Source organism: Scomber scombrus, chromosome 11, assembly GCF_963691925.1.
Source record: "Scomber scombrus chromosome 11, fScoSco1.1, whole genome shotgun sequence".
Classification (NCBI taxonomy): Eukaryota; Metazoa; Chordata; class Actinopteri; order Scombriformes; family Scombridae; genus Scomber; species Scomber scombrus.
This window is the reverse complement of record NC_084980.1, coordinates 14,823,919-14,837,599: the sequence shown is the minus strand read 5'-3', so window position 1 is coordinate 14,837,599 and position 13,681 is coordinate 14,823,919. Positions and strand designations below refer to the sequence as shown.

At 39.8% G+C, this 13,681-nt stretch overlaps 1 protein-coding gene across 2 annotated transcripts in view; it reads left to right on the top strand.

The window, feature by feature from the left end:
- Positions 1-13,681, top strand: part of eif2b3 (eukaryotic translation initiation factor 2B, subunit 3 gamma) — a 449,880-nt gene that overhangs the window by 435,010 nt on the left and 1,189 nt on the right. For both annotated transcript variants that reach the window (XM_062428898.1, XM_062428896.1), the window contains exons 6-11: positions 1,905-1,994; positions 5,279-5,415; positions 5,707-5,897; positions 6,129-6,191; positions 6,423-6,571; positions 10,622-10,725. In XM_062428898.1, coding sequence (XP_062284882.1) covers positions 1,905-1,994; positions 5,279-5,415; positions 5,707-5,897; positions 6,129-6,191; positions 6,423-6,571; positions 10,622-10,725 — 734 coding nt within the window. The remainder of the gene's footprint in view (positions 1-1,904; positions 1,995-5,278; positions 5,416-5,706; positions 5,898-6,128; positions 6,192-6,422; positions 6,572-10,621; positions 10,726-13,681) is intronic.

Below are 13,681 nucleotides of genomic sequence, written 5' to 3'. Positions count from 1 at the left end.
ATATATATATTGTCTCTCTCAGACACAATACAGAAAACCTTGAATAAATACTTCAAGTTCATGTGGAAATATTACAAATGCACTTGCCTTCAATCTAGACCAGGCATGGAGGCTCAATAAATGGTGTAATATGAAAACAACCACCATCATAAAATGATAAAATAAAGTAATATGGAAGTGTAATAAGGTTTTGGAACCTTCTAACAGCTGGCTAAGACAATTGATGATGTTTTTTCCTTGAAATTAGTTACATTTGTTACACAACTGTGTAATAAACGGTTGTATGCTAAAATGGATTGATAGAATGAGAAATAGATACTTTATTAATCCCAAAGGAAATTCACGTATTGTAACAGCACCATATAACCCAGGGATACCAGACAATATGTAATAAAGCAATGCAAAGAGAAAACATAAATCTAAGAAAACAAAAACTAAATTTAAGTAGCTATGACTAAAAGTTTTGATGCTGTTTGCAGTTTGCAGAACTGTGGATGGATGTGCCTTCCCAGTAAAGTATTCACTACACCAAGTACACTAAAATAAATGGATAAACATAAACAGATGAGACCTGAGAGGCAAGAAAAATCTTCTGATGCATCAAACTGTGCAAGCTTAAAGGATAAACAATAACAAAGAACTATATAGAATATATATAGAATAGTAAGAACAGTGTAAAATATAAATCAAAATATAGGCCACAATTATTGGAATTAAACAGATTAGATTAGAAGTTCCATGACTCTGATTTGATCCACAACAGCAGTGTTCGGATGACTCAAATTCCGCCCTCATCTTCTGCTGGTCGTAGTGGCAGAGGGCAGAATTATTATAATTCTTAAAAATTGGCTACAACCCAGGTGGCTTGTTCATACTATAGGACGTCAGATTTTTAAAAGGTGTTTGTTTCTCCTTTCCAGGCAGCCATGGGTTTACATATTTTAGTATGGAATTATAAACCAACTTGCTCAGAACTAAACATGACTGTGAACAGTGAACATCATGTCTGCTTTTAATTTTGTCAAAGTTACGTTATTGTTGTGTAGTAACGAGATGCAGGCTTTTCAAATCAATCTGCTTTTACAACTTCAAAAATCCAAATCACTGCAGCATGCTTTAAAACATGGTTAGCATTAATGGATGGTATATGTGATTTGTAGTAAATGGGCTAAAACATGTAAAAGCTCTGGTATGGTCCTTTTTAGGAACAATGCACCCTGCAGTTTTCATTATGCAATGATTGAAAGGGCAAGGGAAGAGGAGGATAGGGAGTCTGAGAGGGTGAAGGGGTGAGGGTTGATTTGTTTATTGAAACCTGAAGGATGAAATGGTTTTCTTTGACTCTCGCTTCGTAAATGTCACATGTTCAAACTCAGGCCACTGTGTGTCTGTGTGTGCATGTGGATCCCCCACCGCCTCCTCCCCAGTCAACATAAACCTGTCTCCGTGGCAGCAGATCTGCGGGGCGACATCTACGGTAGCTGACGCAGGACAATAGACAGATGTCACTATTCTGACTTTGTTGTAAGCCTATAGTGGGGTCTGGTTTTCATCAAATGTTCCTGTCCTGTGTGCAAAGGTGAGGTAAATTAAAAGGGGTGTTCAGTAAATGAGAAGCAAACATAAAACGTAAAAGCAGCACGCGATGAAAAGAATCAAAGCAAGTAGCAGCCAGAGTTAAGCTGTTCCTCATGAAACTGGTTCATATAAGCAGTGCTGTGGGACTCCACAAATTCACATTCTGACGACAAAACTGTTATCTTCCTCAAACACATCCGTTTTCCAGCCTTTGTAAAATATGTTTCATTTTAGTGCTGTTTAGCTTGTTTCCTCCATGTCAAAAGCACGGCAACTTGATGAATATGTTGAATTTCTTTGTCTGTGTCCGTCTGTTTGTCCTGCAGACATCCCAGGATGCACATCAAAACAGGCCTTGTGGACGCTCATCTCTACTGCCTGAAAAAAGCAGTGGTGGACTTTCTTGCTGACAACAAGTGAGTTTTTCCACTTATTTCTAAGCACATAATTACACATTAAGCCACTCAACCTTGAATTTAAAACTGATTTAAAATGACCAATCCACACAGTCTGAGCAGTGTTGACTAACAGACTTGCACGTAAACATGAAGCACATGCATGCACTGCAGAGTCACACAGACATGAGCTCACATTCATTGCTTAATCTTTAGCAAGTGTCAAACATGGTAACATGGTGTGTAAGGCTTTGAAAGGTCCTGTTAGCAGGGTATTCTAGCGAGGTGTTAATTTGTTTTACTACGTGCCACTGAGGCATGCTGTTAAGGCCTTTAGCCTCTGAAGTGAAGCAGTGTCACTGGAAGCCTTTCCTTCCAGAGCTTTACATGCACAGCTAGACTCTAAACAATATCTAAGGATTTATATGATCAACATGAGAACTGCACATCATGTTGTTCACATAGATCCTTTCAAATGTTCAAAAGTCTAACCAGCTGTAATTGTAAACCTATCCTTTAAATGCTTAGCACAAAGAACTGCTATTAGGAAGGTATTAGGAAGGTATCATGACTCAGTTTAAATCAAGATAGAGCTTGCGGTTTTACACTCCCATTTTTTCTCCTAAAGTGTGACTATAAATAAACTATGACAGCAGAAAGTTCTTTATTTATGTATCTTTGGACATAAAATGTGCAAAAACTGTTTTCAGTTCACTTTCACCATTCTTAATTAGTAATTCTCTATAGTAATTGTTTTAGAGATGTTGGGTCAAAAATGGAAACAATAGACTCTCCTTGATGACAATATCCTTCTGTGCCCAAGCCCAAGCTTGGTTGGGCACTATTTTTCAAACAGCAAAGTCATTTCCAAAGTGACTGTGGTGAATGCTGCTGTTGGGTTAGGGTTAAGGTTGCTAACATCAGTTGAGGAACTCATCCTTTGACTGCTTACCCAAGTCTTAGTGAAAAAACTCTCCAATTATCTACTACATGCAGTATGTTCATCTTGTATTAAGAGAGAGCCCCAACTGGCCAGCTTTGAAAAAAAGCTGCTCTTGATCAGATTTAACCTTATTAAGAGCAGCTCTAGTCCATATTTAAGGTCCATAATACATATTGTTGCATTTTTGTGTCACAAAATATTGTACCAAAATCACTAGTTGGTTATCTGTAAACTAAACTAATTTCAGCTTGGTTTCTGCTTAAGACTAAAGACCCTCTGGTCAAAAGTCTGTCAAAAGACATTTCACCTTTCCAAACCATAATGACTTTATTAATGCTGGAACAGTGTATACACTTCAGAGGAAATGGTGGAGTAGCACATTACAAGACCACTAACACAAATATTAAGCATGCCCAATAACAACTTGACCCAAAACAGGGTGTTGATGAGTCCTTGTCAACATGTGTTTTCTGAAAATATTTTGGAACGGTTCTGAAAGTTTTGGCTAAAGGTTAGTTTGTGAAAATGTGCTATTGCCCGTGGAGCATGTCCTCACCAGTGTAGTTTTAGTCCACACATAAATAAACCAAAAGCCAAGGCAACACTCGCACACAAACTAAAATCGGACAATATTCTTAAAAGCTGGTATTCTCTCTGAACTGTATTTCATCTTTTCATCACTGATGAATATTTCTTGTAATTGAGTGAATTACACTTATACAAACAATAATTTGCCATAAAGATGTTGATAGAAATCATTACATAACTCATGCGCCCTTTGCAGCCGCCATATCATCTTTTTTGTTTGATGACTCATTTCTTTCTTCAGCTCTTTTCTTTGCTCCCGTCTCTTTTCTTCCTTGCTCTTCCACACTCGCTTTTTCTTTCTCTCTCGCGCGCTTTTTCTCTCTCTCTCTCTCTCTCTCTCTCTCTCTCTCTCTCTCTCTCTCTCTCTCTCTCTCTCTCTCTCTCTCCTCTCCCTCTCTCTCTCTCTCTCGTTTTGCTTAAGGTGAAATGGACAGAGTAACTGTTGTTTTTCTCCTGTCATTCAGATGGAAATTCTAATCTCCCTTTTAAATAAAGCAAGAGAGGGCAAGTGACGGGGGTGGTGGGAGGTGTAGAGGAGGACTGAGCACAGTGCAGTGGAAAAAGGAAAGGAAAAAGAAATTAAGATGGGGAAATTACCTCCACATTTGAAAGCATGATTTAGCTTTATCTGCTTATGTCCTCATAAGGAACTGAGGTGCTAGTTGTCATTATCTTACTTTTTCAAAATAAACGTTCAGTAACAACTGCGTTATGCACCATTAACCACATTTTTAAAATTGATTTCTTTCTTTTGTATTAATTATAATAGTACATAAGCATCCTTTGGCTTCTTGTTTGCTATTAATACAATGTATTGGAATTTACACAATCACTTCTGTAAAGATAATAAAAATACACAACTACTTACATTTTGGTCTTGATGAATGCTCAGTTCTAATTGACAAGATGGATTTGTATTCATGATACAATTCCCATGTAGTCTTCTAAATGAAGACCAAGAGACCAGTAACCTTTGGGCATAACATGAAGTAGTAAAATCTTGAACTGCAATGACTAAATCTAGCACAAATAGTGGCTGAACACTTGCCAGTGACATTGCAAGTTTAAAGGCATGCTGAATGTGGCAAAGATTTTGAAAGAAAGGTTAGTTTCACAATTATTAAGTCTGCCTTAAAACAACAGTCAGGTGCCCATATGAACATTGAAACAGGTTTTGCTTGCTGTAATGATTCCGTCTGCTATTAATGGCCATTAAAAGATTCCTTCCAATGTGATTACAATATAAGTGATGGTGGCCAAATCCACAGCCCTCACTTTGAAAAAAAATTAACTTAAAATTTTATCTGAAGCTAATATGAAGCTACAGCAGTCTGAGTTAGACAAATCAAGTGCATATCTTCCAGATGTTTTGGAGCTTTCCTAGACAGTGTTTCCCTGTTGGACAGAGGTGGAATGACAATAACAAAAAGAGGGTATTTAGCACGAAAAGATTATAACTGGACAGCCTCATAGTAGCCTCAGATAAACTTCAAGCAAAATCTGTTTCTGTGTTTAAATGGGCACCTGGCTATTGTTTCAAGGCAGACTTGAAAGATTGTGAACCTCAGGTCCAGAAAGTTACTCACCGATGTATTTGTTTATTTACTGTTTGACTCACCGTTACCCTTTCTTTAGTAACAATAAGGAAGTCCAAAGACAGCAAATAAAGCCAGGATCAATGACTTCCTGCCTCCCTGTGATACTGATGACTTTGTAATGTGCTTCACATTTCTGGCATGTTGAGACTTATGTCTTTCCTCTTCTTTTATCGCAGGTCAATCTCATCAATCCGCGGGGAGTTGGTACCATATTTGGTGCGGAAGCAGTTTTCCAAAACAACTAACAGTCATAAAATCAAAGACGACACGGATGATCAGAACCAGAAAACGAATGAAGGCTCTACAAACCATGGTCAGTGTTGAACACAAACAAATGCACATGCACAGACACATCCTAACTTCACACTTTAAAACCAGAGGAGGAACATTTTATAGCCACAGAACTGTAACCTACTTAAGATCGCTCTGAATCCTCACCATGGAGAATATCTAGATATAATACTGACAGACCATGTAACAAGTTGACCAAAAATGACAAGTCTGCCCAAATAAAACAGAAAATCCCTTGAAAAGCTGTATTTGTATCATCATGTTAACAGCTATGCTGCTCTACCTTCCTCTTTCCTGCCTCCCTTCTGAGCAGAGCTCCTCATCTCATCACGCGATGAGCCTCTCCTCAAGCTGGCTCAGGAACGCTCCTGTTGGAACGACCACCGTGGTGACATGAGCGAAGCTTACCATGGAGGAAAGCTCCGCTGCTATGTTCACATTATGGACCAGGGTCTGTGCTACCGCGTCAACACTCTAGCTGCTTACATAGAAGCAAACCGACTGGTGAGTCAGACAAAAGTGTGCTTCAAATAAAAGTTCTTCATAAATCTTCTGTACATATCACTTCAATGGCTGAGTATTTAATGTCTAGATTCGTATTCTTATGCTTATCTGCTTTTATACATTTGACCTAATGGCCCAGTTCCTCTAGAGGCATATTTAAAGTGTTTTAATCATTTTTCTATAATTCCATGGGCTTTTAATCTCATCTCCATTCTGTCTTCTCCTTGCTAGGCTCCAAAGCTATTTGAGGATCCGGCAGTCCACCCATCTGCTGTTATTTCTGAGAGATGTCAGGTAAGTGATATAAACAGGAAGTGTCATTCATCAGGTGCTTGTTCAGATTTTAGTTAGGTTCTATTTCCATCTTAATTAGCTGTTTTGCTAATTGTCCTCAATTCATCACAGGTCCTTCAATATTAGCTCTCTCAGTCTAGATTACACTTCAGCATCATTTGAGAAGCTTGTGTTTGTGTATGTCTTAGTGATAAATGTTTCTGTTTGTGTGTATGTTCTCTCTTCCCTCAGATGGGATCCGACAGTATCATCGGGGCGTTGTGCCAAGTGGCGGATAAGACTTCCATAAAGAGGTCCACTATTGGAAACTCCTCCACTGTGAAAGAGAAGGTCAAAGTCACCAACTCTATCATCATGCATGGGGTTACCATCGAGGAGGGGTGAGAACACACACATCTGCACACACACATGCACACACTCGTTGATGACTTTGAAGTGTTTTTAGGAGCATATTAATTTAGCCTGAAAAAGAATTTCACCTCCAAGGCATGTTTATGAGTTAAGGTTTAATCCTCAAGTCAGCGTTTCTCAAGTGTTCAGTCAGTACATGCATACTGTGTGTTCAACAAAGCAGTGGAATTTAGTAAATAAAGATTTAAGATATAGGAGTAATCTTATGTTGCCAGGACAAACTTTTAAAAGCACCTTTAATCGCTATCCAGATGTCATGTTTTTTCATCGCTTTAAATTTTGTGTCATGATTTATGTGCTGAGTCTCATCTCAACACCTACTCTATTAAAGAATTTTTATACTTTTAAATAGGGCCCGACCTATTTTTATTTACTGGATTTTTGTGGCCGATGTCAATACTAATATTAGGGAGTAGAAAAAATCTGATATTGATATATTGGTCGGTAATCTTACATATACAGAAAATATAAACATAAACATGCATTTTTTGAAATGATCCCTCAAATGTGGTTCTCAAACACTAAACTTCATCAGGAATTGAATAATTATAAATAAGCATTAATAAAAAATATATATTAAAAAAACATACCTATGTTAAACCCAATTTGAGGAAAAGGATCAAATATATATATATATATAAAATGCTGCCTATATTATCTTTAACAGCATTAACACTTCTTCCAATACTTCAGTTATAGGTCAATATCAGCCAATAACATAGGTTGACTGGTATATTAGTCAGGCTCTACTTTTAAAGGATGTATGGTCTCAACTGATAAAACTAATTTCACCCCTCATCGTTTAAATCTTCTAATTCTTACATCTAACAGCTGTGATGCCTGTTTCAATCTTGGCATATCTTTCTATTCAGTTCTATAGGTGTGTGTGTGTGTGTGTGTGTGTGTGTGTGTGTGTGTGTGTGTGTGTGTGTGTGTGTGTGTGTGTGTGTGTGTGTGTGTGTGTGTGTGTGTGTGTGTGTGTGTGTGTGTTGATGGGAGGTGTAACAGGTTTTGTTTTCTGTGCTCTATGGGGTCAAACAGGGAGCGCTGAGTTAACAATGCTTCTATTGGTGTGCAGCCAGCCAGAGGCCAGTTCCAAACAAACACAGAGCTGGTGAACTGAAACACACAACATCCATATATTTCATTTAACCACTAATTTACTTGCCTCTACCAGAGTTCCCACTGAGTCTTTGAAAGGTGCACTCCAGACACTGAAAGTCTCGGCTTTTCTGAGAAATTATCTTAGGAATGTAGGTTTAGCGGAAATGAGTGATTGATCAATCAAAAAATCAAAGGCCATAAAATGTATCATTTCTGATTCTGATGGTCAGCTGTCATTTACTTATTATTAACACAGCTTCACTAATGTGAATGTTTCCTCCATCTCTTAGGTTATAAATTGAACATTTTGTGCTTTTGTGGTGGTTTCTCTGACTCTGGTGGACTTATGATGGCTCCCTGACAATAATTTAGACATTTTATTCAGTAGATTATAAAGGGATTAAAATAAAAAAATGATTGACTGATGGAAATAACCATTAGTTGCAGTTATAAAATTGTCTAATGTTGCACATTTCTTACAAATGAGATGCTTTTATCCTTAGAAACCTCCATTGCAGTAAAATGATGTACCCGTCTGCATATTGTCTTTGCTGAAAAATAACATCAACAAACAATGGAAGGAAAAACAACTCCTTCTTTATTTGAGTAAAATTATGGAAGGGTATTGCAGATATCGGGATCGCAACATCATGACTTGACTGGGAAAAGGGCATAGAAAGCCGGTGCTGCTGGTTTTACTCTCGGATCAGTGATGCATCATGATCAGCCAGTGGTTTAAGTGGTCGAAATTGACTGCTTGGTTGCAACAAAAGAGGACTTGTATAGAGAGATGCAGTAGCTACTGTAGAATTAGCATGTAGATTGATCTGCTCAGTCTCTTAGCCAGAAGTCCTGGTGGAAAGAGACTCATCTTGGCCTCGAGTCCGGATTTTAATGCACTCATTCACAGGCTTCTTTTCTTTTATCTCAATTTCTTACTCCTCCCTCTCTTTTCTTTCCATCAAGGCCTCAACGCCATCTCTCTCTTCTCCCCCTGTCTCTCTCCATCTCTTCTTAAGCCTTTCAGGGACCCCAGCCAGCTTGCATGGGGACCCTCATCATGCCCATGTAGGTGCACGCACAAAGGCATGAAAGAACGAGAGAGATGGGAGAAGGGAAGAAAGAAGCGAGGGGAAAGCAAGCTAGTTCGCAAGAAAGAAATTGCAATTCTTTCTTTTCTTTCTTTGAGGACATAAGAAGGAAGGAGAAAGAAGGAAAGAAAGAGCCAGTATGAGGGGATTAGCAGAGCGCGGCCATGTCGCAGAAACCCCTCGCATTTCTGGTTTCTTTGTTTGGAGCTGACCAGAGCTTGTTGACAAAGCGCTGCATGTTTGGGAAGGGGGATAGTAGGGGTCAACTTTACAGGGGGATTGGCACAGGAGGTGGGGGTTGACGTGTGTGTGTGAGTGAGAGAAGGAGGGAGGATGGGGGGGTCATGGCAAGGAGGAGCCCTGGTGTTAGTAATTAGTGGTGTTTCAGCTCTGAAGCTTCTTTGGTGGTCTCTCTCTCTTCCTCTCTCTCTAATGTTACAAAACTCTGAATCTTGTAATCTCCCATCACCAACTACCACCACCTCCTAGGTAGTCACTTACACACACACACACACACACACACACACACACACACACACACACACACACACACACACACACTCACACTCATTTCTCTCTCTCCCTCCAGGCCTAACCACCTGAATAGAATGGGCCAATACAAACCTGTCTGTGTGTGAGGTGCAGAGGGCCAAGCGTGTGTGCGTCACTGCCTGGGCAAGACCAACATTCTCCTCTGGTCTCCCCAAGTTGCTGAAACACACACACACACACACGTTCTCTATCCCACACACACTTACATATACATGCCCTCCACGGTTAGCCGACACAGGACACACAAGACTGTCTGTGTCTCCTCTCCAAGAATTTTATGGTGATGGTCTGGCCGAATCTGAGGGTGCATGGTGGGTTGGCACTGCCAGCTCAGGTGGGACCTAAGCACGGCGCCAACAATGTCCTAACACACACACACACAGGCGCACACAGCGTGGGCTGCTGTTGTTCTTTAATATATATGCTAATGTCATGTCATTGAGTTTATTTGATTGGGTACGTTGGAGGCTTCAGAGCAGGTGGGAGGGTCTGTGATGGGGAAACCACCTCATTGTCCCCCCACTATGAGTTTGACCTCCAGTGTGGCGCTCAACCCACAACTACACAAATGGAGAAGCTTAGCAGAAGGCTGTGGCTGTACTGGGCAGCTCCCAGTATCAATGTGCTGAACTCTGTGTGTGCGTGTGTGCGCGCGTGTGTCCATGTCCGCAAACTCCAAGGAAGAAAACAGAATGTGAACCATAAACATGTTTGACCATCAGCGGGCCCTGAAGAGCAAACACCAGCATCGGAAAATAATGTTTTAACACTAACAAACCTGTCCTAGCAAAATATTCATCTTTAATTACCCAAGAGCTCGTAAACTGTCAGTTTGTACCAGAAATGAGCGACTGGCTCAGTTCTTTCAGGTCTGTACGTATAAAACAAGGTTTAAAGATTCCTAAAAGGAATATTGTTGAGTAGTTCATTTAACTTTTAATATTTGAAGGATCAGATGAAATAGAATGAATGATGCTTTATTAATCTCTGAGGTCAATTAGCTTGTCTTTGAGCTCAGAGCCAATAGACGATGATGGTTTCAAGCCAACAGTCTGCAGGTTTTCATTCCGACTGATCACCTCAGCAGTCTGATGAGTTTCTTTCCTTTGCCTGAAGCAGTGCAATCAGTCAATTGGTTGGAATAAAAACCAACAAGACTCTTGGCTCTGCGTGGCACATGGCTGGCTGCCTATGTAATATTATAACGCCTCAACACACATTATACATGAAGTTTTTAATGTGATTAATGTTACTTATGTGTTTGGTTTCCAGGTGTAATATCCAAGGCAGCGTGATCTGCAGTAATGCTGTTATCGGCCGAGGAGCAGATCTCAAATACTGTCTGGTGGGAAACGGACAACGGATCGAACCAGAAGGTGAGGCCCACTAACATAAACACACATAGTGAACAAAAAATGGCCACGAAATGTTTTATTTTTAATTTATGTTTATTCTATTGATACTGCAATGTATTTAATTTCTTATCACCTCTGTCTCAGATGATGCCTTGCTTTACAACAGGAAAGTACATTTCATGATTGTTGAGTATTTCAGTGTAGGAAAATGAACAGTAATTGACCGTTTTGCATCCCCAAATCAAATCCACTAAACACCTGCATACTATTCCTCAAAGGTGGCTTTCACAACGCTATGCTGCTAAATGAAAGGATAGAGATAAACACAGGTTGGACAAAATAACAGAAACACCTAATGGTTCAATACAACAGCTTTGCCCTCACCTTCCCCTTTCCACCTTCGTCGGTAAGTGCCAAGTGTTCTAGCCAACTAGGAAAGTTTCTTAATTCTGAGGTCTGTGTGATAGAGAGATTTGTCCGAGATTTTTTTTTTCATTTCCTTAATCCTCTTGTCCCCAAAGCTGTGTGTGTGTGTGTGTGTGTGTGTGTGTGTGTGTGTGTCTGTGTGTGTGTGTGTGTGTGTGTGTGTGTGTGTGTGTGTGTGTGTGTGTGTGTGTGTGTGTGTGTGTGTGTGTGTGTGTGTGTGTGTGTCACATTGATGGAGAGGTTAGAGAGCAGGGCCAGAACAGGACCACCCGGAATTCAACAGCAGCAGCCTCCAGCCACATCCAAAACACACACATGCACGCGCGCACACACACACAAACGCACGTATAGAGAAAGAGAGTAGGCCCAGCTACCAGACTGAGCAGCCTAATTGAGTGAACAACAGGGTGCTTTAAGTAACAACAGTTTGAATTTGAGCTAAACTTGCCTGAAAATGTTTGAAACAGTTGAGACTTTTTGAAGCATCCAGTGACTGATCACTGCAACAAAACTGCTTCTGCTTTTTTTGGCAGTGTTTTTACTACTGGCCAACAGATAACTCCTAACAGTATGTTATTCAACACTGGAAACTTGGAGCCATGATTGCATAATTGTTTTGCACACACTGTATCAAAGCTCCATCTTTTGTCTCTCTGATGGATCAAAAATGTCTGTATGATTTTCTTGTATAAACACTCACACAGGCACACAGTAGTGTTTTCATACCACATTTTCTTTCTTCGTCATTTCAGTTTCTTCAATTCATTTCTTCAACTTAATTAAATTGGCTTCTCAAAAGACTGTTAAAATTGATCTACGTAATGTAGTCCAGTTAAATCAAGTTTATTTATATAGGCCCAGATCAAACAAAAGTTTGCTTCAGAAGGCTGTTTAATATGTACATCATATAACCCTAATATCCTTAGATCTTCAGTTTGGATGCAGATTAACTCTTTATTAAAATTTAAAAAAATAAAAGCTTAGGAAGGGCAATAGAAAAACAATCCCTCTTCTAGGGGGGGGGGGGGATATAACTGTAGCTGATCTTGAATCATAGTGTTGTTCATTATTGTAAAAAATTGGCACATTAGCTGTCTGGCACATGCAGACACACATGTGGTGGATATTAAAATCACCCGGAGCAGGGAAAGATGAAATATAGACTACAAACAGAGCAGGATTTTCTTCCTCTTAAGCTCATGTTTTCTGATCATTTTGGGCTACCGACACACCTGAAGGTCTATGTCAGTGTCACGACTGTGCAGAATACTGTAAATACCTGACATGTTAAGTTGTTCTCATCATCAAATTAACAAATGACAATAATGAGCAGTAATTCAATACATTTTAAATAATTATCTGGAATCATTGTAACCCACCCGTATTTACTTTATATCGTAAGACAGTGCAGGATTGTCTACCTTGTCTACAACCAATCTAGCTGGATGACCGTAGGCTGCTAAAGACATTACACACACCCACTCTACTGCTGAAGCTGTTAGCAGTTAAGGACCACCCTGACAGTTCACAGAAACTCATACAATACACACACACACATATACACAGAGCTGTCAGGTGTTGATATTTAATAGATACATACCTCTGCTCTGGGTGCTTTGATAAATACAGACACGTACACGTGTATTAATAAAGTAAGAATACAGAGCCAGATACACACTTCTTTCCTTTGCCTCCGACTGACTCTTGAAGATGACACTCAGAAACAATTGAGGCTTGTTCATGAACATTTGGCTCTTTTCTTCATTTCTTCAGTCTGGACAGTTTCTTCTTCTGTTTGTCACTGCCCCAGCAGGGAAAATTTGTCAATACTTTGAGACATTTAAACACCACATTAGCTTCTGACAAATCAACCCAAATTGAGTAACCTTTCCTCTCTTTCTGTCCGGTCTTCCCCCCTCCTCCTGTCCCATGCTCCATTTGTCCACCGCTCCACGCAGCGGAGGATAAACTTGCTCTGAGCAACAGATTCCTTCACACTAAAACCTGTCTGTGTGGATGGAACATTAGTCTCTGCCACCGTTTGCTTTGGATCGGTACCGATACTCAGGGATGGGTGGAGGGATGGAAGGATGTGAGGAAGAGCAGCGGCCATTCTCTTCATGCTGAACCGGCTGCGGGTTGAGAGAGATAGCGAGAAAATGCTGGCAGACTTGGTTTCAAGCATCATCTATTTCTTTTTGTGGGGTTCATATAGCGGTCAGGGTGACCTAAGTCTTACCACACTGGAACTGATTCTGGGACTGATCTCAAATAAATTAAAGGGCCATAAAGGGGATATGCGTGTTGTAGCCCGTTAACTATAAACTGTACATAGACTTCATAGCTTCCTTTGTTTTACATCCATAGCAGTATGGTATCACAATCAACTAACTTTTCCATTACAAGAAACATTGTGTTGCCTTTATATTTTTTGCAAGGTTTGGGTTATTCATGTGTGATAATGCAATTTTTGATACTATAAACTACTACATTTATAAGATTTTTTTTTTTTACAGAATCCATTTTTGGGTAATCCTGATTACAATATCTG